The sequence below is a fragment of the Salvia miltiorrhiza genome, chromosome 3, assembly GCF_028751815.1.
Source record: "Salvia miltiorrhiza cultivar Shanhuang (shh) chromosome 3, IMPLAD_Smil_shh, whole genome shotgun sequence".
NCBI classification, from domain to species: Eukaryota; Viridiplantae; Streptophyta; class Magnoliopsida; order Lamiales; family Lamiaceae; genus Salvia; species Salvia miltiorrhiza.
The window spans coordinates 10837305-10864381 of NC_080389.1; the positions used below are offsets into that span (position 1 = coordinate 10837305).

At 36.1% G+C, this 27077-nt stretch overlaps 1 protein-coding gene and 3 long non-coding RNA genes across 9 annotated transcripts; 1 reads left to right on the forward strand and 3 right to left on the reverse strand.

Annotated features, from left to right (window-relative positions):
- Positions 1–309: 309 nt before the first annotated feature.
- LOC131017606 (uncharacterized) lies at positions 310–17507 on the reverse strand. 4 transcript variants are annotated; one of them, XR_009099661.1, is made up of 8 exons: positions 16164–17507; positions 15994–16057; positions 15606–15737; positions 15411–15488; positions 11837–11906; positions 11636–11748; positions 10866–11536; positions 310–431 (listed from the first exon to the last, which is right to left on the reverse strand). XR_009099661.1 is itself a non-coding variant. In XM_057946417.1 (5 exons), the coding sequence occupies exons 1-5, from the start codon at positions 15673–15675 to the stop codon at positions 11355–11357; spliced, it is 513 nt and encodes a 170-aa protein (XP_057802400.1). In that variant the 5' UTR covers positions 15676–17507; the 3' UTR covers positions 10727–11354. The 4 variants fall into 4 exon arrangements, 1 of the variants encoding a protein (XP_057802400.1); XR_009099662.1 differs by having other exon boundaries at positions 15994–17507; XR_009099663.1 differs by having other exon boundaries at positions 10866–10925; positions 10988–11536; positions 15606–17507.
- LOC131017718 (uncharacterized) lies at positions 12155–13256 on the reverse strand. Its single transcript, XR_009099818.1, has 2 exons — positions 12950–13256; positions 12155–12355 (listed from the first exon to the last, which is right to left on the reverse strand). It is a non-coding gene; the product is annotated as an uncharacterized LOC131017718 (long non-coding RNA).
- Positions 17508–21526: 4019 nt separating the features above from the next.
- On the reverse strand, positions 21527–22812 carry LOC131017705 (uncharacterized). Of its 3 annotated transcripts, none has more exons than XR_009099803.1 (3): positions 22569–22812; positions 21908–21934; positions 21527–21795 (listed from the first exon to the last, which is right to left on the reverse strand). It is a non-coding gene; the product is annotated as an uncharacterized LOC131017705 (long non-coding RNA). The 3 variants fall into 3 exon arrangements; XR_009099804.1 differs by having other exon boundaries at positions 21908–21994; XR_009099805.1 differs by having other exon boundaries at positions 21908–22004.
- A 1095-nt stretch (positions 22813–23907) lies between these two features.
- On the forward strand, positions 23908–26671 carry LOC131017684 (uncharacterized). Its single transcript, XR_009099781.1, has 3 exons — positions 23908–24037; positions 25891–25957; positions 26563–26671. It is a non-coding gene; the product is annotated as an uncharacterized LOC131017684 (long non-coding RNA).
- Positions 26672–27077: the final 406 nt, after the last annotated feature.

Consider the following 27077-nt stretch of genomic DNA (forward strand, 5'->3'; position numbering starts at 1 on the left):
CGGCCACAATAACCACTAGGTGGGGTGTGTGTGGTTTGTATTATTTATAATGTAATTTCATCAAAAAAAAAAAATTCTCAGGTGTATCAACATCATCTAACATTACAAAACCAATATAAATACTGTTAGATCAATCATTATTCTTATATTAGTTATACAATTTCTCCATTGCAATAAAAAAGTCACAAACTCACTACTCATGGAAAAGAATATTAAAAGTTTCACCAACATATGTTCAAAGTGATCAAAAGAATCCTCATTTTCACTAAACCATGATTATCATTTTCTGGTGGAAAACATATCATGAAAATCTTTAGCGAAATGCACTAAATCTTGTAATAATAATTGAATACCCGAATCTTCACAAAGATCTACATGCACAACTTTTTTTCTTTTGATAACAAATCTTCTTTTGATTTTCCCAATGTTACCTGATACAGTATAAGAATTGAACTCGATTTCTTAGATGAATAAAATATGAAAATTAAATCTAGGAAATTTCTTATTGGGTACGTGCATTTTTTCATCACATAAACGTTTGTTATTATATATGTAAAAACTAAAATACACATGTCTAACCTAGATTATTTGAAAATAAATTTCTAAATTTTGGTGACACACCTCTTTCAGCCGATTCCACTACTGTAGTAGCCCGCTCTTTTAATTATGATTAAAACTAGTAAATGCAAATTTTTATAAATGAATCCAGTTTATGGTCCTGATTTTTTTTTTTATATCAGAAACGGAGTTATTATTTTAGCTTTATATTTTTTTTTACGTATGAGAAAAACGCGATGAGGATTATTCAGTCATTCAATAATTTATTATCCAGTTTAATAACTGACTTAGCAAAGTCAAGTTATTAATTTATATGCGATAGAAATATTATTTCTATTATTTACTAGAAGTCGAGGAATTATTCCGATTGCAACGCAGATTAAATCTACGGATTTAATTAAAGTTATATTACAGTTTATCAAGTTAGCAGGCAAGGAAAAAAATATCAAGCAGATACAAAAATGCGATGATTTAAAATCGAAGCCAGTATTTATTTACAGTTTATAGATTACAGGCTAGTTCCCAGCTTGGGAAAAATCGTTTAGTATATTACAAAGGATTGGACTCTACGAGGCTTACTTAATGCCTTCACTCAAGTGTAGGCACATTAGTCAATAAGAGAGAAAATTCAAAAGTAGGGAATGTATATGAAAGAGCCGACCACCAAACTTCCCAATAACTCCACTCCACGCCACCACCTTTTGCTTTCCTCCACTACATTTTTCCACTTTGCTCCCCACCATCTTCAATTCTTTAAGTTCTTTAAGGCTACTAGTTCCTTCAACCACCAAAGCGAGGAAAATTCATTAAGCTGCTGCCAACTGCCAAGTATCGAGAGGTGAGTCTTGGCCTAAGTTTTCTTCATTCCATACTTGGTTCTTTCTGCATTTGTTGAGAAAACAATATTTGCAATTTCAGTTCCTTCCCCATTGAATTCAATAGCAACAAACAGCCACCAACACCAAGCATAGCAGGTATATACTTAGCTCAGCTCCAGTTCATACATCATATCATCAAGCATATGTTTAAAAAGGAAATACATAGTATACAGGTGTGTATATATATGCACACAGGGACTTAGCAATCGAAATCAGTTTATGCTATATTTTCTTATCACACGAGGCAAGCAAGGAAAATTCTTGATACATTAGTAAACCACGAACTTAGTTTTATCTCTTGCATAATACAGAAATCAGTATATATTTTCTTCACTTAAGATAAAGGCAATGAGAAAACTCTCATAAATCAGTAGCAAAAACCAAGACTCCACATAGACTTAAGTATTGAACTTAGCTGTAGAAGGGCTGACTGCCCGACGGGGACGGGGACGACGACGACGGTCGGGACAGGGCGAACTCGTCCAACCTCATCAGAGCCCCGAACAGCAGCTGCCCGGCGACGAGCTGAGACTCGTGCGCAGCAGCAGCGGTCGATCGACAGTTGCGTTTTTCCCTTTTTCTGAGAACTAGGGCCCAACGACGGAAGGAGCGGTGGTGGCTGGGGCTGCTATCGCCGGATTTACAAAACGCCGCGGCGCTGAGCGGGGAGAGAGGGAGAGGCGGTTCAAAATCGGAGAGGAAATTAGGGCTTCTGCTGCCCCTTCATTGGGTTGAGAAGAACAGCCGACGCAGCCACGAACGAGACGCAACCGCTCTGTTCGACCGGTACCGAGCCCGAGCAGCAGCAACTCTAGTCGGCGATGGCTCCAGAAGACAGCAGCCGTCGGATTTCAGAAGGGGAGAGAGAGACGGCCACGACCGGCGCCGACCGCTCGCCGGATTCCATACGGAGGTGCGGCAGCTGCGATTTACCAGGAGAAGTTAGGGCTTGATTTTGAACTCTGCGTGCAGATTGAGGAAGAGAGATGACGTCGCCGGTCGAAGCCAACCGAAGCAGATGACGGCTGGAGTCTCGGCGGCGGACGCCTCGTGTGAAGGCGAGTCGAGAGTGAGAGGGAGAAGAGGCGTGCGGCTGGTTTGAGAGAGGGGAGTGTCGGCTGTGATTGAGGTAAAGGAGAGATGGGAGAGAGAGAAGGACCGAGAGTCTAAAGAGAGAGAGTTTGGGCTGCAATTCTTTTCTTTTGGGCCGAATTCTTTTAAGCTTGGGCCTTATTCTTTATTTTGCTGATGGGCTCTAATTGTTTAAAGAATTTGGGCTTATTCCTTTTTAAAATTTTTGGGCTGAGAATTGTTTTAATGGTTTTGGGCTTCCATATAATAATTTCGAACTGGGCCGAATTAAATCATCTGGGCCGTGTTATTTCTTTATGTTGGGCCGAGTCTTGGGCCGATTTTTAATAAAAGATTGGGCTTTCATTTAAATTCGAACTGGGCCAGTCTTTTATTTAATTGGTCCTTCTTATTAATCCTATTGGGCTCGATTTAATTAAGGAGTTGGGCTGATGCATATTTTATGATGGGCTATTATTCTAGTCCCATTTATATTTCGTTGGGCCAATTTAATTCATCATTTTGGCCGATTAAATTGCCTTTTTGGGCTAAGATTAATTCTTTTCAATCCACATTAATTATTATTTGGACCCCTATTTTAATTATTTTGGGTCGAAGACTTTTTAAGTTGGGCTTTAATTCTTTTAAAGCTTGAGCTGAAGTTACTCCTTTGGCTAAGCCTAGCAGTATCAAATTTTGATGGAGCCCAATTATTTATCAGTGGGTGAGCCGATTCGTATTCAGTAAATGAGCCGCCCAGTTTATTAATTATTGTTTTGGACTTCAGATTTTAAAGCAAGCTATCATGGTTTATTTCATTAAAGCCACTGGTTTATTTAATTAATTGGCTACTCTCTTTTGAGCCTATTAATTATTTGAGGTTACACTAGTAATGATGTTTCTATCGAAAAGCCCGATAATTTTTACAAGGTCACACCTCGTTTAAAGCCGAGTTAGTCCTTTTTCAATCAATTACAAATGCGAGGTTTATTTCACGACTAGAATATTCCGATGAGGAAAGAAGAATCACAGTTTTATTCGACCGTGCTAGACGAGAATTAGCTAAATCTATTAACGAGGATTAATAGTAGAATTCCCGATTATCGCTCAGAAGATTAGTTCATGCATACAAGATTCATGCATAGTTAATTACGCTTTCTCATTAATTAAGAATTTTCCTCGAGGCAATGTCTTATTTTATATTCTCGTGATTAAGGTCAAGCGCGAGAGTAAAAACTATTCAAGGAGTCACAATACCTTAGCAAAACTTTGCTATCAGGTGGGCAATTTCTTACGCGTAAATAAAATGCTATGCAAGTGTTATGCTTTAAAATGTAAATTGGATCTTCAAGTGTGGTATGCTTTATTACGCTTATTTACGCTTGAATGCTTTACACTGATAAGTTTATGCTTATGTTTGATGCTTGCGTCTGTTGGGGGAGGCCTCCCTCAACAGTACGATGCCGTGTCCGTTGAGGAGGGCCTTCCTCACGGCGCGATGCCCGTGTCCGCTAAGGGAGGCCTCCCTAGCGGCGCGATGCCAGGATGCCAGTATGCCAGTATGCCAGTATGCCAGTGTTACAGCGTCTATTGGGGGAGGCCTCCCTCAATAGTACGATGCCGTGACCGCTGAGGGAGGCCCCCTTCACGGTGCGATGCCCGTGTTCGTTGGGGAAGGCCTTCTCCACGACACGATGCGTGTTTATGATTGTTAATGATGAAGAATACGCTTATGCTGTTTATGATTTTGGAAATGTTAGTGAGCAAAGGATTTGAAAGAAAACTCATGTCTCTTATGCGATGTTGTATGTTGTTATTGATGTTAAGTTATGCTTTAGTTTGGCACTGCCCACTGAGTACTCTTGTACTCAGCCCTTCGTATGTTTATGATTGTGCAGGTTGAGCTGTGATGGGCGATGAAGTGTTGTTGTTGAGTGGAGCTTTTGTCGAACTTAAAGTAGGCTCAGAAAGGATACATGTCTTCATACATGTATCACAGTTATGCTTTCCGCTGTAAACACTGATTATTTCAGTTACGCCTTCCGTTGCAAACTCTGATAATGTTTTAGCCAAGCCCCTAAAAATGTCTTTTTCCTTTTTAAGGAATATTTCACGTGTATTCAAGCTCTTTGAGTATTCTTTTATGCACCCCTTTCTAAACCCGCTTCTTAATTTCCCTTCCCCAGTCATGGTTTTCCCGGATTAATTATCCTTAATTAAGGCCGGTCGTGACAGAGTGGTATCAGAGCAGTTCGTTTGCTCTGAGCCTAAGAGTTTATTTAAGCCAAACTTAGAATGAATTACTAAAGTGTCTAGAGTTCAATCGACAAAGCTCAGCACTTCATCGCATCACACTCAACGAAGCAGAATGGTAAACTCTTCCAAGTTTTGAGTGAATGTTTACGAAAAGTGCAAATTATCGTACTAGCAAAGTGAGTAACTGTTAATAGCTATGTTATGTTGTTATTGAATGAAATGATTTACTCAAGCACGATTAAATATGCCTATGGAATGAATCCCTATGAACATACAGCTATTAAGATATGAGATCACCACTACGACATAACATAGAAGAAATTAGATTGTATCTTTTGGTGGCTATAGTGAAGGCAACAAGATAAGCGATGCGTATAGAATAATTTTTAAGCTCATGATTTTATAGCCGCTATGAATCTCCATGACTTATGCTTAAGTATCCAATTTAGATGATGAGATATTACATGCTTAAGAATTGATATGACTTATGGATTTGAGATGCTAAGGACCCTTAAAGCTTACTACATCAATGTTGACATTGGAGTTATGACTTGTTTACAAGTTAGAATAAGTTAACATGTACAAGAATTCTTTTGAGGCTTGTATTAGATTATGCTAGAGTGTACTAATTGGCACATCTTTGCTACTAGAATGCCGCCTAAGAGAGGACGCCATGTGAGAAACAATAACAATCGCAGAAACCATAACGCTGTACCCGAAAAACCACAAGATGCTCAAGGACATAACCCATTCCCTCCGCCCCCGACTAGGAGAGTCGAAGAACTCTTTTTAAGGCAGAACCCACATACGTTTGACGGAACGAGTGAACCGGCTGAAGCTGAGATTTGGGTGCGTGCAATGGAACGCATTTTCAACTTTCTACGTTGTACTGATGAGGAGCGCCTATCTTGCGTCTCATTCCAGCTAACAGGATCAGCTGACTTCTGGTGGGAAGCACGTCGAAAAATTCTGACACCTGAACAATGGGCAAGTTATACTTGGGAAGATTTTAAGACATGATTATATGATAAATATATTCCGAAAAGCTATAGGAAGAAGAAAGAAGCTGAGTTCTACGAGTTAAAGCAAGGAAAGAAATCTGTGGTTGAATACGACAAGGAATTCTGCAACCTGTCTAGGTTTGCTCCACAACAAGTGGACACAGATGAGAAGATGGCAGAGAAATTTTGTGCTGGTCTGCGACACGAAATTAGAATGGCTCTAGCAAGCCACAGAGAACTCTCATACACGGAGTCTCTGAACAGGGCACTTGACGTTGAAGCTGCAATGCCGTCGGACAAGTCAGCCCCATTGTTGATCTCAATGCCAAATGATCCACCAGTAGCCTCACATACTCTCAAAGGGAAGCGCAAGTGGGACAACAATGAAGACAATATCAATCAGACTAGTAAGAAAGTGTGGCAAGAAAAGGAACGGGCCGAACAGTTTATTCAACCAAGGTACGAGGCACAGACTAACCTCAAGCCAACTGGGGGTAACCGAGGTCAGAAAGGAGTTTTACCTTGCCCAAATTGTGGTAAGATGCATAGGGGTGTTTGTCGAGTTGGGACTAACGGTTGTTACAATTGTGGCCAAAAAGGTCACTACTCCACGCAATGCCCAACAGACAAAGAGGTTCAGCAATTGGGAACACTCGCACCTCCTTGCCAGCAATACGTGGACACTTGCGAAATCAGCCTCAATCACACCAGTGAAAATCTTATGGAGATACCGCAGACAAGAAAAAGTTACATGAAAGTTTGAAGACAAAATGAAAAAGAAGTACCCGAATTGTTTTAGCAGAGATATGCAAATTTCGGGACGAAATTTTTGTTAAGAGGAGTAGTATGTAGTAGCCCGCTCTTTTAATTATGATTAAAACTAGTAAATGCAAATTTTTATAAATGAATCCAGTTTATGGTCCTGATTTTTTTTTTATATCAGAAACGGAGTTATTATTTTAGCTTTATATTTTTTTTTACGTATGAGAAAAACGCGATGAGGATTATTCAGTCATTCAATAATTTATTATCCAGTTTAATAACTGACTTAGCAAAGTCAAGTTATTAATTTATATGCGATAGAAATATTATTTCTATTATTTACTAGAAGTCGAGGAATTATTCCGATTGCAACGCAGATTAAATCTACGGATTTAATTAAAGTTATATTACAGTTTATCAAGTTAGCAGGCAAGGAAAAAAATATCAAGCAGATACAAAAATGCGATGATTTAAAATCGAAGCCAGTATTTATTTACAGTTTATAGATTACAGGCTAGTTCCCAGCTTGGGAAAAATCGTTTAGTATATTACAAAGGATTGGACTCTACGAGGCTTACTTAATGCCTTCACTCAAGTGTAGGCACATTAGTCAATAAGAGAGAAAATTCAAAAGTAGGGAATGTATATGAAAGAGCCGACCACCAAACTTCCCAATAACTCCACTCCACGCCACCACCTTTTGCTTTCCTCCACTACATTTTTCCACTTTGCTCCCCACCATCTTCAATTCTTTAAGTTCTTTAAGGCTACTAGTTCCTTCAACCACCAAAGCGAGGAAAATTCATTAAGCTGCTGCCAACTGCCAAGTATCGAGAGGTGAGTCTTGGCCTAAGTTTTCTTCATTCCATACTTGGTTCTTTCTGCATTTGTTGAGAAAACAATATTTGCAATTTCAGTTCCTTCCCCATTGAATTCAATAGCAACAAACAGCCACCAACACCAAGCATAGCAGGTATATACTTAGCTCAGCTCCAGTTCATACATCATATCATCAAGCATATGTTTAAAAAGGAAATACATAGTATACAGGTGTGTATATATATGCACACAGGGACTTAGCAATCGAAATCAGTTTATGCTATATTTTCTTATCACACGAGGCAAGCAAGGAAAATTCTTGATACATTAGTAAACCACGAACTTAGTTTTATCTCTTGCATAATACAGAAATCAGTATATATTTTCTTCACTTAAGATAAAGGCAATGAGAAAACTCTCATAAATCAGTAGCAAAAACCAAGACTCCACATAGACTTAAGTATTGAACTTAGCTGTAGAAGGGCTGACTGCCCGACGGGGACGGGGACGACGACGACGGTCGGGACAGGGCGAACTCGTCCAACCTCATCAGAGCCCCGAACAGCAGCTGCCCGGCGACGAGCTGAGACTCGTGCGCAGCAGCAGCGGTCGCTCGACAGTTGCGTTTTTCCCTTTTTCTGAGAACTAGGGCCCAACGACGGAAGGAGCGGTGGTGGCTGGGGCTGCTATCGCCGGATTTACAAAACGCCGCGGCGCTGAGCGGGGAGAGAGGGAGAGGCGGTTCAAAATCGGAGAGGAAATTAGGGCTTCTGCTGCCCCTTCATTGGGTTGAGAAGAACAGCCGACGCAGCCACGAACGAGACGCAACCGCTCTGTTCGACCGGTACCGAGCCCGAGCAGCAGCAACTCTAGTCGGCGATGGCTCCAGAAGACAGCAGCCGTCGGATTTCAGAAGGGGAGAGAGAGACGGCCACGACCGGCGCCGACCGCTCGCCGGATTCCATACGGAGGTGCGGCAGCTGCGATTTACCAGGAGAAGTTAGGGCTTGATTTTGAACTCTGCGTGCAGATTGAGGAAGAGAGATGACGTCGCCGGTCGAAGCCAACCGAAGCAGATGACGGCTGGAGTCTCGGCGGCGGACGCCTCGTGTGAAGGCGAGTCGAGAGTGAGAGGGAGAAGAGGCGTGCGGCTGGTTTGAGAGAGGGGAGTGTCGGCTGTGATTGAGGTAAAGGAGAGATGGGAGAGAGAGAAGGACCGAGAGTCTAAAGAGAGAGAGTTTGGGCTGCAATTCTTTTCTTTTGGGCCGAATTCTTTTAAGCTTGGGCCTTATTCTTTATTTTGCTGATGGGCTCTAATTGTTTAAAGAATTTGGGCTTATTCCTTTTTAAAATTTTTGGGCTGAGAATTGTTTTAATGGTTTTGGGCTTCCATATAATAATTTCGAACTGGGCCGAATTAAATCATCTGGGCCGTGTTATTTCTTTATGTTGGGCCGAGTCTTGGGCCGATTTTTAATAAAAGATTGGGCTTTCATTTAAATTCGAACTGGGCCAGTCTTTTATTTAATTGGTCCTTCTTATTAATCCTATTGGGCTCGATTTAATTAAGGAGTTGGGCTGATGCATATTTTATGATGGGCTATTATTCTAGTCCCATTTATATTTCGTTGGGCCAATTTAATTCATCATTTTGGCCGATTAAATTGCCTTTTTGGGCTAAGATTAATTCTTTTCAATCCACATTAATTATTATTTGGACCCCTATTTTAATTATTTTGGGTCGAAGACTTTTTAAGTTGGGCTTTAATTCTTTTAAAGCTTGAGCTGAAGTTACTCCTTTGGCTAAGCCTAGCAGTATCAAATTTTGATGGAGCCCAATTATTTATCAGTGGGTGAGCCGATTCGTATTCAGTAAATGAGCCGCCCAGTTTATTAATTATTGTTTTGGACTTCAGATTTTAAAGCAAGCTATCATGGTTTATTTCATTAAAGCCACTGGTTTATTTAATTAATTGGCTACTCTCTTTTGAGCCTATTAATTATTTGAGGTTACACTAGTAATGATGTTTCTATCGAAAAGCCCGATAATTTTTACAAGGTCACACCTCGTTTAAAGCCGAGTTAGTCCTTTTTCAATCAATTACAAATGCGAGGTTTATTTCACGACTAGAATATTCCGATGAGGAAAGAAGAATCACAGTTTTATTCGACCGTGCTAGACGAGAATTAGCTAAATCTATTAACGAGGATTAATAGTAGAATTCCCGATTATCGCTCAGAAGATTAGTTCATGCATACAAGATTCATGCATAGTTAATTACGCTTTCTCATTAATTAAGAATTTTCCTCGAGGCAATGTCTTATTTTATATTCTCGTGATTAAGGTCAAGCGCGAGAGTAAAAACTATTCAAGGAGTCACAATACCTTAGCAAAACTTTGCTATCAGGTGGGCAATTTCTTACGCGTAAATAAAATGCTATGCAAGTGTTATGCTTTAAAATGTAAATTGGATCTTCAAGTGTGGTATGCTTTATTACGCTTATTTACGCTTGAATGCTTTACACTGATAAGTTTATGCTTATGTTTGATGCTTGCGTCTGTTGGGGGAGGCCTCCCTCAACAGTACGATGCCGTGTCCGTTGAGGAGGGCCTTCCTCACGGCGCGATGCCCGTGTCCGCTAAGGGAGGCCTCCCTAGCGGCGCGATGCCAGGATGCCAGTATGCCAGTATGCCAGTATGCCAGTGTTACAGCGTCTATTGGGGGAGGCCTCCCTCAATAGTACGATGCCGTGACCGCTGAGGGAGGCCCCCTTCACGGTGCGATGCCCGTGTTCGTTGGGGAAGGCCTTCTCCACGACACGATGCGTGTTTATGATTGTTAATGATGAAGAATACGCTTATGCTGTTTATGATTTTGGAAATGTTAGTGAGCAAAGGATTTGAAAGAAAACTCATGTCTCTTATGCGATGTTGTATGTTGTTATTGATGTTAAGTTATGCTTTAGTTTGGCACTGCCCACTGAGTACTCTTGTACTCAGCCCTTCGTATGTTTATGATTGTGCAGGTTGAGCTGTGATGGGCGATGAAGTGTTGTTGTTGAGTGGAGCTTTTGTCGAACTTAAAGTAGGCTCAGAAAGGATACATGTCTTCATACATGTATCACAGTTATGCTTTCCGCTGTAAACACTGATTATTTCAGTTACGCCTTCCGTTGCAAACTCTGATAATGTTTTAGCCAAGCCCCTAAAAATGTCTTTTTCCTTTTTAAGGAATATTTCACGTGTATTCAAGCTCTTTGAGTATTCTTTTATGCACCCCTTTCTAAACCCGCTTCTTAATTTCCCTTCCCCAGTCATGGTTTTCCCGGATTAATTATCCTTAATTAAGGCCGGTCGTGACAACTACACAATTCAGACTATCATTTATTGAATCTTCAGATAGATCAATAGAGCAATTTTTCTTTTTACCCCTGAAGATTTCTGTGATGGAGAAGCAATTTAGTTTTATTAAATGAATTTGCAATATCAAGTATCTATTTATAATAGTGGATGTTATACCTGATATTGGTTTATCATCATCGGAAGAAAGACTATCTTCAAATGAGCTTCCAATTGTATCTGTAGTTGCAAAATTATAATATTATCCTTTCAAGCAAGAGTAGCACATCATAATCATTCACCTTTGATATGCTCAACATGGCTTTCCTTGTACATTTTCCCATTGCCTTTAGCTTTGGCAGCAATCTTTGCTAGTATGTCTTTATCAATATCTATATTAATTGTAGTAATCATCATTACAAAAAATCAAAATAAATTTTAACTTAATTTAACTAAAATGTTCATATTTAATTACAACAAATATTAATTGGTTGCCATAACAAGTGTCATCGCATTCATGTAACGAAAACATAGATCACGTTGGCCACCTGTAAAGGTCTTAGGAAGAAGAAAACGCTTACCAATAGATTTTGCGCTAATGACACCATTAGATGTTATACTCTCAACTATCCCTTGATACGATTCGCCCTCATTTCAAACTTTGATTAATTATGGCAAAAAAAACTCTAGTCTTTGTGTCTCGATCTTAACATAAGTATCAATCTGAAACTGCTGAATTACTCGACCAGTTCTAAGGATATTTGTTATATCGTCGGTGCGTATTTGGAACAGATAGCAATAATATTCTCTCATAGCAACACATGAAGGAGTTTTGAAATTCCTCAACAAATCTGCATAGAGTAATGGATAAGTCCTTATTAGACAACTGTTATTCTTTATAAACATCTGTTAATAAATTAATAAGGTAATCAACAGACATAAACATATACCTTTTGAGTGCCTCTGTCCACAAGAAGTTTTAGATAAACATTTAGACCGTGAAACATTAACATTATTAGACAAAGGCAGTTGAGTCACATCGAAACCCAACCGGAAAAGCAGCCTGCGAAACCATCAAAATGCAAGAATAGTTACAAAGTCAAGATAAGTAAATAAACAATAACACTAAACAAAATTAATTATAATAATACCTTTTGACAATATGGAACAAAATTGCATTTGTTGGGCCAAGGAAAACTTGGCCATTTTTAGAAGAAGAGCCTAGAAAATGAAAACAAAACAATTGTTAATATAAAAGAAATCAGTTTTTGTCACACCCCAATTCTTGAAGGAATAAACTATAACTGGGGTACGACTAAAATCATATAAATGAACAAGGGAAAATCCTTGTGAAATCCGAATAAAAGGAATAACGAACGGGCTTAGCCCATTTGGATGAAGAAAGATAGGTATTTAAGTGATACAAATCAATCAACAAATATAACAATTTCTGGATCACAAGTTTAGTGTCATGCTTCCGATAACCAACGTTAAATAACATAGAGCTAGAAGTTGAGAGTTTAAGCTCGATAAAAACATAATTCAGAATTTAACATAAAAGTCTTAAGTTGGAGAAATAACAGACAAATAAAAGCTAGTGCAATAGCGGAAGACAAAATACGGAGTTGAACCCTAGCCTCAGCTCTGCCCCGTCATCACCAGCCATTAACCTGAAAACATTTGAAAGTAATTTTGGGCTAAGTACTAATGTACTTAGTGGGCTGCAACTTTTAAAGCATTTCATAATCTGAAGAACAGTTTATCCAATCTTACTGACATGACATAGAAGGTTTTAAAGAGAAATAACTTCTATGCATGTTAAAACATTTTCATATATATATACTTAATTATTTTTGCGCGCGTTTGCACACTCCATTCTGTTACTCGCTATGATCCCGGACCTCTAGCCACCGACGGATCTCTGTCTCCCGCTGACTTGAACTGAGGTCGTAACCCAGCCAAGTATAATAAACCTCGGAAATTAATCCAGACAGGCCTATCATTACTATGCTCCGGAACACATCCCGTCGAGCACCCTTATAACGCCTCTGGTTAGTGCCCGATGGAGATCAACCCACCGAGTCAGCTAACAAGTGTACACAATTCTCAAACAACGTGTTAGGTCATAAGAGAACCTCAATTGATTAACTGTACGAGCATTAAACATGATAGAGTGCACAAAAATATTTTATTGGATAAACAGTTTATATTACACGAATATTTAAGCTCAATAGCTAAATCATACATTTGAAAAATAAGCCCACCTGTCTAGGCAAAGCCTGTCGTTTAACTTTATTTCTGAATCGGAATAGCAGTGCTAATCCTCCTGATGCTCAAAGCCTACAAGAAATCTATTCTCAATAGGTCTCCTTGAATTCTAATCTTAAGTCATGGTGTAGTGCTTAATATTCTATGATTCACTTAGCCGGGTTTTCAAAATTTAATGAATAAATAATTGAAAACATTTCTCTTGAGTTAAGAACACCAACAATATTCTTACTCATCTTTCTTTAATAATTGGAATTATAATAAAACCAATTAAATCATAAATATTCTTATTGCAAAATATAATGCAAATCATGTCATGCTTAGCATATAATAAGTAATTACTTAAAATATGCACATAATAATAATTTAATATTATTATAAAAATTTAAAATAATTAATCAAACTTAATAAGTCTAATTAATTAAATAGTGTAGTCCATTTTAAAATAAAGAAACTGCACAGCCCAATTAAATAAATTAGTAAAGGCCCAACAGATTTAATAATTAAAAGCCCAGCTGAAACAAAAATAAATAAAATTCTCGGCCCAAATACTCAGCCCAATTCGAAATTTCAAGCAAAGAAAATCGGCCCAACTCTCAATTAAAATCAACCCAATTCACAAGCCCACTGAAAATTAAATCAAAAACCCAGCCCATTAAAAATCGGCCCAAACTCTAACCAAGCCCTAATCCACACTTATCCCCCTTTTCTTCCCCCCCCTTCAGCCGCTCACACACACACGCCTCTCTTGCCACTCTCTTCTCTCCCTCTTCACGCCAAACCCGCCCCTTCTCTCCCCCGAATCTCCTCCGGCGGACAACGGCAGCCACCGCCGAATACGCCGCCACCCTTGATCTTCCTCTCCCTCAACTGCTCCATCTTGCCCTCGACTGCTCCATCTTGCCCGGCGACGAGCGCCGCCCGGAACTTCTCCCTCGTCTCCTGTCACTCCCGCCGCCGCAGCTACGCCGCCTGTTCCTACCCGACACCACCATCACCTTCTCCTTCTTCAGCCGACAGCGTGGCCGCCCTCGCTGCCCCGAGACAGAGAGCAGCGGTTGGTCGGACCGCCTGCCACCATCCCAGAGCCGGCGCTGCTGTTGCTGTACATCTTCTCCATCGCCGGCTGCCATCCCAGCCTCTCTCCGCCGCCGCGGCTCGGCCACCAACGAAGGACCACCCACCTCATCTCCCTCTGTACCCCCTGTTCTCTCTCCTCCTTGGCAACGACGGAACGCCGCTGCCTCCCTCGGTCTCTCTCTCTCGACCTTCCGGCGACTGCAGCAGCGGTAAGCCGCCTCGCCGTTCTCCCTCACTGAACTCCGGCTGCCACGACCAGCAGCTGGTCGCCGCCGTCCACCCCAAGACTCACGCACACACACATCACACCAAGTTTGTTTTTGGTTGAAATCGCAATAGTTCGTTTAAAAAAAAAAAATATGAACTTTATGATCTGCCATTATATATATATATATATATATATATATGTATCATGTATGTATTTCTGTAAATGATGGGGTGAATTTATGAGAATGTTTCTCTGTCTTAGCTCGGTTGAGAGATGAAACCTTGTGAAATGATCTGTGCTTGCTGGTTTTTCTCTTGGTTTAATATTCAAGTCTTGCTTCTCTTGTCTTTAGTGGAAGAGATTCACTGAAATATATATCATGTTTAAAAGAACAGATGATGAAACATGAAAGAAATGGAGAATTGCCAAGTTCAAAACCTCAAACTTACATGTGTAGTTATCATAACGCTTAGGAAAGAGTTGAGAGCTGCTGAAAATTTTAGAGTTGTTATGTGTGGGTTGTGTCTGCTTGTGAAAGAAGAAAAATGATGAGCTTGTTGTTCTAAAGAATTGAAGAAGGGAAAAGCTCCACGGCTTGTGTGAAAGATTTGGCTGATTTGTTAGGTGTAGTGGAAAACTTGGCTGATTTGCTAAGTGGGATTTGACTGCATAAAAACAAAAATAAATGGAAACAAAAGAGAGTGGACAACTAAAGCAAAAGAAAGTGGAAGCAAATGAAAGTGGATGGCTAAAGCAAAAGAAATTGATTAGATATGAGATGATTTAATAGTCTGCATAATTACATGTATGCTAAAAATAATCATGATATAGGGTGGCTATTAGGAACATAGATAATATATCGGGACTGTAATAAATACTTCAAGGTTTGCTAAATAAATATTTCGTGAAAAATACTTGAATGCTAAATTAAATAAATATGCAATGCATATAAATTCAATAACTAATTTACAAATATTTTTGTAAATCATTTTTGTTGGAATTAAAATAAATTCATTTTCTTTTATCCGGCGTGAATCAACTTAATATCTAAGTTCAAAAATAAATTCTAAATTTAACTCAGGGAAACGGGGTATTACAGTTTTTCAAATATATGCTAAATTATTAAACGCTCTAAAGAAATTTAAAACAAATACAAGAGAAATCATAACCTATTACTTGTGAGATTGGAACACTCCCACCAGTGTCAACAACGAGAACATGCCTCTTTCTTTTTTTCGAAGTCTTATCTGAAATTATAAATCATGTCAATAAAAAAGTAATAGCAACATCACTTGCTAAGCAATCCCACATAATATTAAATTAGATTGTGCAAATCTAGACACAATTCAACAAATATTATGCACCTTGCAAACTTCTCGACTGAGTAGTTAGAGCATGTGAACACTCATGGCCAAAGATAATTGGCATAGCCATATCATTTGCAGACGGGGGAGGTAAACTAAAACATAAACGTCTTCAAGTTGTTACAGGGCCGTCTGAGCCATTTGAACACAAAAATAATATTAAATTTGCATCAAAACAGATAAAAGCAACAAAGAATTGGAAATTAAATAGCAACAAAGAATTGGAAAGTAAATAGTAGGTGTGACTACACAGCTGGCAACATGCATTATATAATAATTTAAATTCCCATACAAAAACACAAAATAAATAAAGGTAAGTGTGCAAGTGATACAAATGAGTTACAATAAAATAAAATAAAAACACACAGAAAGCTCAACAGTAAGTAACCTTCCGTTGAAAGTACACATCTTCTTTTTGCCATAATAATACATCTAAAAAATGCATCAAAGTCCTGACACATGAGAAGTCAGTAATTTAACTGGTGATATAATGAAATATGAAAAGAAAATGAAACTCAAAAAATACTATTATGAGATCAAAGCAGGGCAGCGACTTACCGAAGTTGCAATAAATGGATGAAAGTTTTCCAGCAAACAAATTTGATCGGAGCAAAGACAAGTGGACCCTCAGGGCGCCCGTCGAAAACCAGAAATCGAAAATAATAATCTCGTATAACACAAAGTAACGAATCCTTAAAAAACCTACAGGCTAACGGCAATAACCCAATCTGCTCCTAGTCCTAGAATAGAACCCCATTCTCTAAACTTCAAAACAATAACTATAATGAAGAAACAATATTGCGACATGACTTTAAAATATAATAAAAGAGTGCAAAAACACATTAAGACATAGATCACAACACAAATAAAAATAGAACAAAAACCAAGCGCACCGTTAAATTTGGATAGGCGTAATAGCTTTCTTGTAGTAGAAATACTAAAGGAAAAAAAAGCACAAAATTAGAAAGAAAAAAAAATGTAGGAGATCATAAGAAAGCAAAACCCATGATCAAGCTCAACCATACATTATTATTATCAATTAAATATAGAGTCATATTCAAAATCCACACAATATACTCCATATGCGTTTCTTTTCTGCACACTTGCACCCACAATTTCCTCTCTCTACCTTGGAACTCTCTTTCTCTCTCTACCCACCCCCTCTCACACCTTCATATCTCTTTATACGTTTCATATTTGCAATAAAGAGTAAAACTCAACCCCAAATCCTTCTTCTTCTTCTTCTTAATTCCCCTTTTTTCTTAATTTCCAATGAATAACCAGAAAATAGTTTGTTCACGTAGACCTCACTGTTGTTCCCGATCGTCGACCCACTCTCCTCACCTCAGCCGGACTATCAGCAGCTAAGAAAGCAAGAAACTACTTAGCTCAACGCAGACAAAGACACAAGAAGCTGAGCCACAACTTAGCTCAAACTCAACCAAGACTCGATGTTCCCGATTGGCACCCTCAAAGCAAACAACAAAGCAAGAAACCCAGCCCCAAGACTAATTCGATTGCGTTATTCTGAGCTCAGTTTCATGTAAAAATTCTAGGGTTATAAAAAAGAAAATGATAAAAGCAGGGTGCAGAAATCAAAGCTCACCTCCTTGTTTTGTTGGTGTAATGGATTTGTCTAATATGATTTTTTGTTGGATTATGATCAGATTTCGCACTTTCACCGGAAAATACTGACAGGAAATCTCTTGTTTTTTTGCTGTGGAGCTGTAAACGCAGGTAGTAGAAAGTGAAAAAGAAAAATCTATGGAGATAAAGATAAAGCACAATTCTGTTTTTTTTTTAAAACCCACAAATGAAGCCAAAATTACCAAAATACCCTGGGCACTATTTTTTGAATAGTACTATTCCTCCCAATAGTAGCAAAGTTCTCTCTTATTAAGATTGTTAAATATAGGAAGATGTTCAAATAAGAATCACTAAATAAATAAAAACGGAAAATCATTTTAAGTCATTCGATCATCAAAATCTACGGTGGATACATCATCTTGATGGATGAATACAGAACCTGGGTTCGAATCCTTAATGGAGCAAAAATTTTATTTTTTTTCGGATGCATTAGATTTAATAACGAATACATTAATTTGTATAGCAGATGCAGTAATTTTAATGGTTCTTATATTCTCACGATAATTGCGGTTCTCATTATAACCGCACCCTTTATACATAGAGTCAGAGGATTTTTTAGGATAGTTATGTTGATTTGGAAATTAGGACAAAAACTTTCGAACTTGTAAAAATAGGACACTATTTTTTTTTTTTTGAGTAAAATATGGCACTAATTAATAAGTGTTGCACCAGCAGGACATTTCTCGTCCGAGAAAATGTCCTATTTTTAGGATGCTTATTAATTAGTGTCCTATTTTACTCTAAAAAAAATTAGTGTCCTATTTTTACAAGTCCAAAAATTTTTGTCCTATTTTCCAAATCAACCTAAGTTACTGTCCTAAAAAACCCTCGAACTATATATATATATATATATATATATATATATATATATATATATAGGGTTCAATTCTAGTGAGAAGCTGTAAATGAGATTAATAAACTTTTTAATAAATTCTTTGAACTTTTCAATATAACTGACGAACCCACAAATCTATTTAATTTGTTAAAAAAGATGCTACAGCCAAGAATTGAACCCCAGATCAACCGCAAGTTCATAAGAATTTACAGTAAAGTTCATCAAAATGTACTAACTTGTAAATTCCTTCTCACTTCTCAACACATTTGAGCTTCTCAATTGAACTTTAGCCTATATATAGAGAATGCTAAATGTAGAGGGAAAGAGAAAGGCGGTCTGAATAAGTCAATAATTTTACTGAATACGCCAACAATCTTACTGAACAGACATTCCGCCTAGGGTTCAAATCCTCAAGGTGACATTTTTTTATGAATATATGTCTATTCAGGCGGTCTCTTAATTTATTCGGTAGAGTTATTGGCTTTATTCAGAATGAGCAATAGAGAATTCTCCATTGATCCTAACCCTATAGAATAGATCCATGAAAAATCACATATATTTTAAGAATAGAGAATGAATCACATCCACCAGATTATGCATATCCTACTGTTAATATAAATCTTCTATATTAAACGATTAAATATATGGGAAAAGATTTTTGGCCACCTAAAAAACTACTCCCTCCATCCGCCAAGATTATGTCAAATTGTTTAGGCACGGGATTTAAAAAAATTGGTGATGATTTTGATGTAGTGGAGAAATGGTCCCAACACTTTATGAGATGTGTGATTGAGATTGAATTTTGGGTGGGTTTTTTGTAAATAAAGAGTGTTAGAGCATCCGCAATGGGCTTACTTGATAGCCTACTTGATAGTGGTTGTGTTATTGAGTAAGTAGTGCTGCATTGGGGTTACTTGATAGCCTACTTGATATTATTAGTTTTGATTTTTATGTTTTTCATTTAAATTTAATTGCTCAAATTTAAATAAAATAATTTACTAATAATTAAAATTACATTAAAATAAAGATCCTAAAAATTACATTAAAAAACACCTAAAGACATACATTAAAAATTATTTAAATCCTAAAAAATATATTTAAAACTAACATTAAAATATCTAATTTTAAAGAAAAAAAAAAGAGAAACTCTCGTGCATACTCGAAGGCTCGAGTAACACTCGAGTAAGCCTCCCCTGCAACGCCCTACTCGAGTGCAACACTCTACTCGAGTAGGCGCTCGAGTAGGAGCGTTGCAGATGCTCTTAGTAAGGATAAAATATTAAAGAGAATGGTGGGACCATTGCCTTAAAATGAAAGTGACATAATCTTGACGGACGCCCGATATAGTAATTGTGACATAATCTTGGCGGACGGAGATAGTAGTTTTTAGCTTAAAAATCAATGAGTCGATTTTTTTATAACTAGTGTATTGACTAAAATATCATTTCCTTAAAATACTCAACCAATTTAAATCTAATCCTATTTCTGTTTTATTTCCGTTTTTTTCTTCCTAATTTTCCGATTTTTTCGAAAATATTTGTTTTCCGAAAATTATACTATGTTTTTTTTAAATTGTTTTCGATTTATTTGTTTCCGAAATTTTATTATTTTTATTTTTTTCCACTAATTTATGAATATTGTTGTAAAAATAATTCTAGATTTGTTTGCAGATATTATTTTTTTTCTTGTTTCGAAAATATTTTTTTTAAATTAACTTTTTTTTTGAAATTTATGTTATTTGTGATTTATTTTTTTATTTGTTTCGAAAATTTTGTTATTTTTATTTGTTTCCCCTAATTTGGATATTCTTCTAAAATAATCCTAGATTTGTTTCCACTAATTTTGAGATTCTAATTCTCCTAAAAATAATTCTAGATTTGTTTCCACTAATTTAGAGATTTTAATTCTTCTTAAAGTAATCCTAAATTCGTTCCACTAATTTAGAGATTCTAATTCTCATAAAAATAATCATAGATTTGTTTTCACTAAATTAGAGATTTTAATTCTCCTAAAAATAATCCTAGATTTGTTTCAACATATATTTTATTTTTTGATAATTATTTTTTTTTCGAATTTTATGTAAAAAAAACATTTAGAAGATGGTTTTAAAAAAAAATCGAAATACAGGAAAAAGGTGCTTGGGGAATTTGAACCTGAGACATCAATAATATGTGATTGATACTTTGTCACCTTGTCCGATAGTGACAACCGCATTAATTTTTTGTTAGAATTCAAAATAAAATGATTCATGTGATTGGACATCGTTCGAAAAATCTAAATAACATATACTTTATTTCAACTCTTATAATAAAGTATTAATTAATTGAAGTAAATTAGTGAATTTGAGAAAAAAAAATAAAGTATGATTCATGCGATTGGATTTCGCTCGCAAAACTATTTAACAAATACTTGAATGAAAAATAATGTATTATAGTAAAGTATTAAACGCGATATGCCGATAAGACAATGAACTGCTATAGTGTATATGACGAAGTCGATATAATTATTAGTTATAAAATAAGGATTTATTAATTAATTGAAGTAAATTAGTGAATTTGAGGGGAAAAAAATAAAGTAGAATAATTCATACGATTGGATTTCGCTCGCAAAACTATTTAACAAATACTTGAATGAAAAACAATTGGCGTGCATTCAAGCTATTTAATTTAATAAACTTACTTAATAATTTTAAATTTAAGTAAAAAATAAAAATATTATTTAATTATTTACAAGTATTAATCTTACTTAATTATTAGTGGAAAAAAATAGAAAAATAAACATAATTTTTGAAAAAAATAAAAATATAATTTTCAAGAAAAAATAATACATGTGGAAACAAATCTACGATTATTTTTAGGAGAATCCTTAAATATGTGTAAACAAAAGAAAAAAAATATAACCGAAAAATATAAATAATAGTAGAATTTTCGGAAAAAATAATATGTGTGAAAACAAATCTAGAATTATTTTTAGGAGAATCCCTAAATTAGAGGAAACAAATCAAAACATAAATAATACAATTTAAAAAAAACTGATATTACATATAAAAAAAACAAAAAATCGAAATAATTAAAATCAAATTGTTATTGTTTAGTTTTTTAGTATATTAATGATTGTATTTTACTCAATGCTCCATTGTAAATTGATTATTTAGTTCATTTTAATTACTAAATTGTTATGTATATTTTTGAAACATGATTTTGATCCCCGAACAAAATATACAATAATAATGAACAAAGTCAATAATTCAATGAATAGGCTCATTTGATCACTGGATTATTATGTATATAATTTTAAAATATGATTTGATATCCGGATAAAATATACAACATTAACGAACAGAGTCAATAATTCAATGAATAAGATATGAATTATTAGTTTCCAATCTGTAAGCTAATACACAGTCATATTTAATGAATATGTCATTATAAGATGTCGAATGACAATACAAATCTTCTAAATAAAAACAAATGTTATACAAATCAACAATAATTTAAAGCAATCCACTAGTATTAAATGAATATGTCACTATAAGATGTCGAATAATAATACAAATTTTTTGAACAAACACAAATGATATACAAATCCAACACTTTATCTTAATTCTATTGAGGCGTGTTTTTCTTTTTCTCCGTAATGCTATTCGCCCTAGAGAAAACCAAATTCTTGCTTGGTGACTTGAGTGATGTCTACTTTCTCCAAGGCTTCCTTAATTAGTGGCCAGAGATTCAAGTCAAAAAAGACAAGAACATCAATTTCCATATCATAATTCTGTAAACTAAAAAAAAAAAAATCAACTATACAATTTGCTCACATTTACCTCTTTCAAGCACTGCAAGATTCAATTCTGATACAAGCAACGAATCAAAATCAATGAAAGCATAACCAAGGGGTCTTCTCAATCAAACTGAAAAAATCTAAAATAAATCACAGCAACTCATAAAAACTCCTTAACACGATTCATTAATCCATAATAAATTGGGACAAGCAAAGGTCAAAAGAACAAATATGACTTGGCAGTATAAAAACAAAAGGGGTATTGGCTTATAAATATCCGAACTTTGTGCATTTTCTGATTTTGCACCTCAACTTTAAAATCTGCCTATAAATACCCTAACTTTGTATTCTTTCTGATTTTGCACCCAGCGAATTTTTATCCCTAAATCGTTGCTAACATGGCAGCCGGATTGGCATCCAAAATCTACAATTATATGTTTTAAATATCACATTGACAACAAACTTATATTCTTCATTATGAACTTCAAACTACCCTCTTAATTTGGCTGACATCTCATTAACGATTTGGGGGTAAAAATTCGTTGGGTGCAGAATAAGAAAGAATACAAAGTTCTGGTATTTATAGGCAAATTTTAAAGTTGAGATGCAAAACCAGAAAATACACAAAGTTCGGGTATTTATAGGCCAATACCCCAAAACAAAACATATAAGACATTTATTGATGCATGGTTGATGAAACTCACTTAAGCCTCTTGCATACGCACTTCCAGATGAAATCCCCCGGCGCCGCTTCCTCAGCAACCCTCTCGCACGGCGTACATCCGCCGCACCGCCCCACGCAGCTCGGTGGCACCGACCCTTGCAGCACCCTCTTCGCCACCACCATCTTATCCTTCACTCCATCCTCTGAAACTGCATCTATTGTTTGGGCGAAAATGAGAAAAATGAAGAAAAGATTGGATTTCATATTTAATATAATCAATTGCTTTCTTTTGAATTGACTCATATTTAATAAAAAAAAATATTTTTTTCTCTTTTTTTCAATCATATGTTTACTAGAGATTAAAAGATGAGAAAATGTTGGAAAATATTTTCACACACCTATCCTAGAAAATAATATTATCCAACATTGGATAGAAAAAAAGTGACCTGTGTCCGAGAAACTATTCCATCGTGCCCAGATAATTTTTTTTAACATAGTAAACATGTGAAAATGATAAAAAAATTGTGAAAATATATTTTTTCTCCTTTTTTCATCAAAGTAAACATACTCTAAAGGGTTTATATGTATAATCTAACAGCTAAATAATAAACCCAAATTCTTACAAAAAAAAATGATAAACCCAAACATTATGTAATACCCGGGCTTTTGATGACGTGTTTAATTGCTTGAGTTTGAGTAATTAGGGTTTAGATCCCTTGTTTGATTTACTTTGTAAATAGATGAGGAGTTATATGAAGTTTTCTTGTTATTTTTTTTAAGATGTTGAGATGTTCTTTCGATGATGTGAGAATGATGTGGGATTTTATATCCGTATTTGAGTTTGAGTATTTGAATAATTCGAGATAATTATTTGAATGAGAACGATGAACTCGGAAGTGAGATCTGAGTCCGTTAAGACGTTTTTGAAAATTTTGACTTTTTGATGATGAATAGTAAAATACTGCTATTTCGTCTTTTTGTCGACTTTCAAAATCTTACGTGCACGTCGTCGAGAAATATTCTTAGTTTTTCGATACAAGTCCAATAATGAAAGTTTTTATTTTTGGACGACGAGTGAATAGTAAATCGGGATTTCTCGATAAACGAACCGAGCTCGTTTATCAGAATTTTGAGAACGAGCTTGCGTTTTCTATATTTATATAGAATTACGAGTGCAATGAAAGTGAGTAGGAGTTAAGAGTGTGAGTAACGAAGAATGTGGGTAATTAGTCGTTAAAACGAGACGAAACGGGATATTTAACGACTAACGGGTTAATATCTTAAATATCTAAGGCTACCCCACCAAAACCACCCCCCCAAACCGCCCAACACCCCTTTATCTACCTCACTCACGCTGAATTCAGCCAATACACTCCAATCATCTTTTCTCTCTCACACACAAACACCAAGAACACACACTCCCTCCATTAAAGCTTCTTCAAGCTTTTGAGCTCCGATTTGAGCACCGAGACGAGCGCCGATCATCTTTTTGATCACGTTTTTACGTAGGTAACATCTCTACCTACGATTTCATGGTTTTCTTTTCGATTTTCGTCGACGTCGAAAAATGTCGATTCTCGACTTTATTTTGAAACGACGTCGGATCGTCGTGAAATTTTAGTATGTTGTTCTTGGGTAGATGTCGAGCATGTTTAATGAAGAGAGTAAGAACGGAATGAACCGTAGCTATGAAACTCATGAGGGCAGCCCCGTTTTTCACACATTAGCTTGTCTTTCGATTTTTGTTTGATCGTTTTGACTTGATATTTGTGCTTAGGGGTATGCTAGAATCGATATATATTAAATTCGTATTTTTTCAAGCACGAAAATTGTATAAGTTTTTAGAGTATGATTATTTAAATTCGTGAAGTTTGGGATGTTGCATAATGAATATTATTGCGTATATGTGTTCTACGATATCACATGAGCATGCTAATTGATTTACAATTTATGGATGATAATTGTTGAACGAAATTAAAATTGGAATTCTGTCAAAATTTTACAGCAGTTTCAAGCTTATGTTTCGATGAGTTTTCATTGCTTGATGGCTCTGAAATTTTAGTATGTTTATCTATGATATGTGTATTTCGTCGCTGCAAAATTTCATGTCTTTTGGATGAGGTTTGCTATTTTAAAGATATTTTGAAAAATCCTTGACAGAATCTGTCAACTGTTGGTAGACTTCACAAAAACGTTTATATCTATTAATCCATGAAGGATTTTGCATCACCGTTTTTTTTAAACGAAACTAGACTTCAATACTTTTCTAAAAACATAAGATTTCGATTTTTATGACCTCTGAAACAGAGCAGTTTATTATTTCAAAAATGCCCTGTTCTGCTGTCATATTTTTCCAACAGTAAAAGTGTATGAGTTTCATTGTTTATTTGGCAGATCATATGAACGTTTTCTCTTGTGAAATTTTAACCAAATCTTCAAGGATACCTTTAGTTTTGGCTGATTAAATTTGATGGAATTTTATTAAGGTTTGCCTTGGTTTCTAATGGCCTAAACAAAATTGGCAGAAACTGTCAATCTTTGACAGCCTGCACTAAAAGAGCAATATCTCCAAAAACCTTTAACCTTTTTGGTTAACTACCATTTTTAGAGTGAACTACACTTCATGAAGTTTTTGAGATCAATTGGTATGATAGTTTATGATGATTGAGTTGGTTGTTATGAATTTTTAAAGATGACACAAAAACAGCAAAACTTTCTAGAAAACAACTTGATTATATTTGTTTTGATGGATGATACGATATGACTAAATGGTGTGAGTTGTGAGAGTTATGATTAACGCACATAAATGTTGGTATCTGACACTCGAACAATTGGTGTCGAGTATAAATGATAGTTTACTGATAAAGAGTTTTGATGATTTTGAATTGTTTGGTTTGCGTTGAAAAGATGTCAAGATGTTAAGTTTTGAGTCGAGAGACGAGTTCACGTAGTGAGATTCACGCGTTGGAATCTCGTGGCTGACATTATATATGAATAGGTCATGTCGAAATTTTTAGTGAAATTAGAATTTGAGCATAGTCAATTCTTGTTGACCTGTGACTCAAATACATACCTAATGGAAAGTTTAACTTTCTAATTGGTTAATTAGACGAGATGAGAGCGAATAGATCTGCTAAGAAAGTGGACTTTTCGATGTGTTAAATATTTCTTTTAATTGAAGCGCTGCTAATTATAACATAAGGATGTTATAATTAATGAGTAATGACGAGAGATAATAATTGTTATATTGATTAACAATCAAGAGAGATGAACATTAGAGATACTAATGTTTCATAAAAGAGATTAGATTATTAATCGAGGTTTCTTTTATAACTTCTCACCAATTCTTCATAACGATGAAGGTCCTTTTGGGAAGTAACGACTTGAGGGAGAGAGTGACGTTACTCATTGATACAGAGACACAACGAGGTGGGCATTACTTTTACTATACGTATATAGAGATCCCCTGCGTGTCGTAGGCCTCTTATACGAATGAATGCATGAGATGATTTAACTGTTAATTTCAGTTTTATATATATCTATCAAATGAGTTTAATGTTACATTTGAGCAAGTTATTTCGTTACAAAATATTTGAGTTAAAGTTATTTCAAGTATTGTCTTGCCATAAAATGTTTAAATTTTAGTATGATATCTATCTGCTTTGGCTTTGCCAATGATGCAATCGAATTTGGGTCCTGAGCAGTTGATAGCTATCCTGCCAGGGCTAGTGTACACCAGTGACCGTGAGTCATCTAGCGGGTTGGCCGGTCAAGTGACCGTGAGAGGTGGCCACCTCTCCGGCACACAGTTTCAGATATGATAGATTACAAAAGAACTTAGTCTGATCAGACGAACTTTAAGAATCACAAATGAACTTAGTAAGCTTGGGCCTTTTTAGCGAAAAACTCCCTTGTTGTACTGATTATGATGGCATGACAATTTACAGTTTTGAAGCATGTATTTTTATACCTAGGCATACGTGCCCACTGAGTGCTTTTGTACTCAGCCCTGCATATGTTTTCTAAATGTGCAGGTTGAGCTGATGTGATGATGGTGCTGCAATGAGTGGAGTCTCCAGGGTTGTTAATAAATAGTTAACCTGTCTAGAATATGTCTTCATACATATGTCTAGCTACTTTCCGTTGCAAGATGTTGTTGATGTTATAGTATGTTATGTCATACTTTGAGTCTTAAGAGAATGGTTTCATATGATGTATAACTTGATTAATGATATTAATTAAGTTTTATGTTGTCTTTCATAGACTGTTCAAAAGAGTATTAATGAGTAAATACGACGATTTTTCTTAGGTTGAGTAAGATTTACGGTTTCAAATGACGCCCCTTTCTTTCCCTTATTCTTTAACCCCATCCCTAGTCGTAGATCACTCGGCTTAACTATCCTTAGTTAAGGCGGGCTGTGACAGAGTGGTATCAGAGCGAAGGAAAGCTCTGAATTAGAAGTCTTGAGTTTAGTCTAGAATGAGTCACTAGACTAATAGTTATTAACAACCGTGAGCTCAGCGCACCATCACACCAGGCTCAACGAGG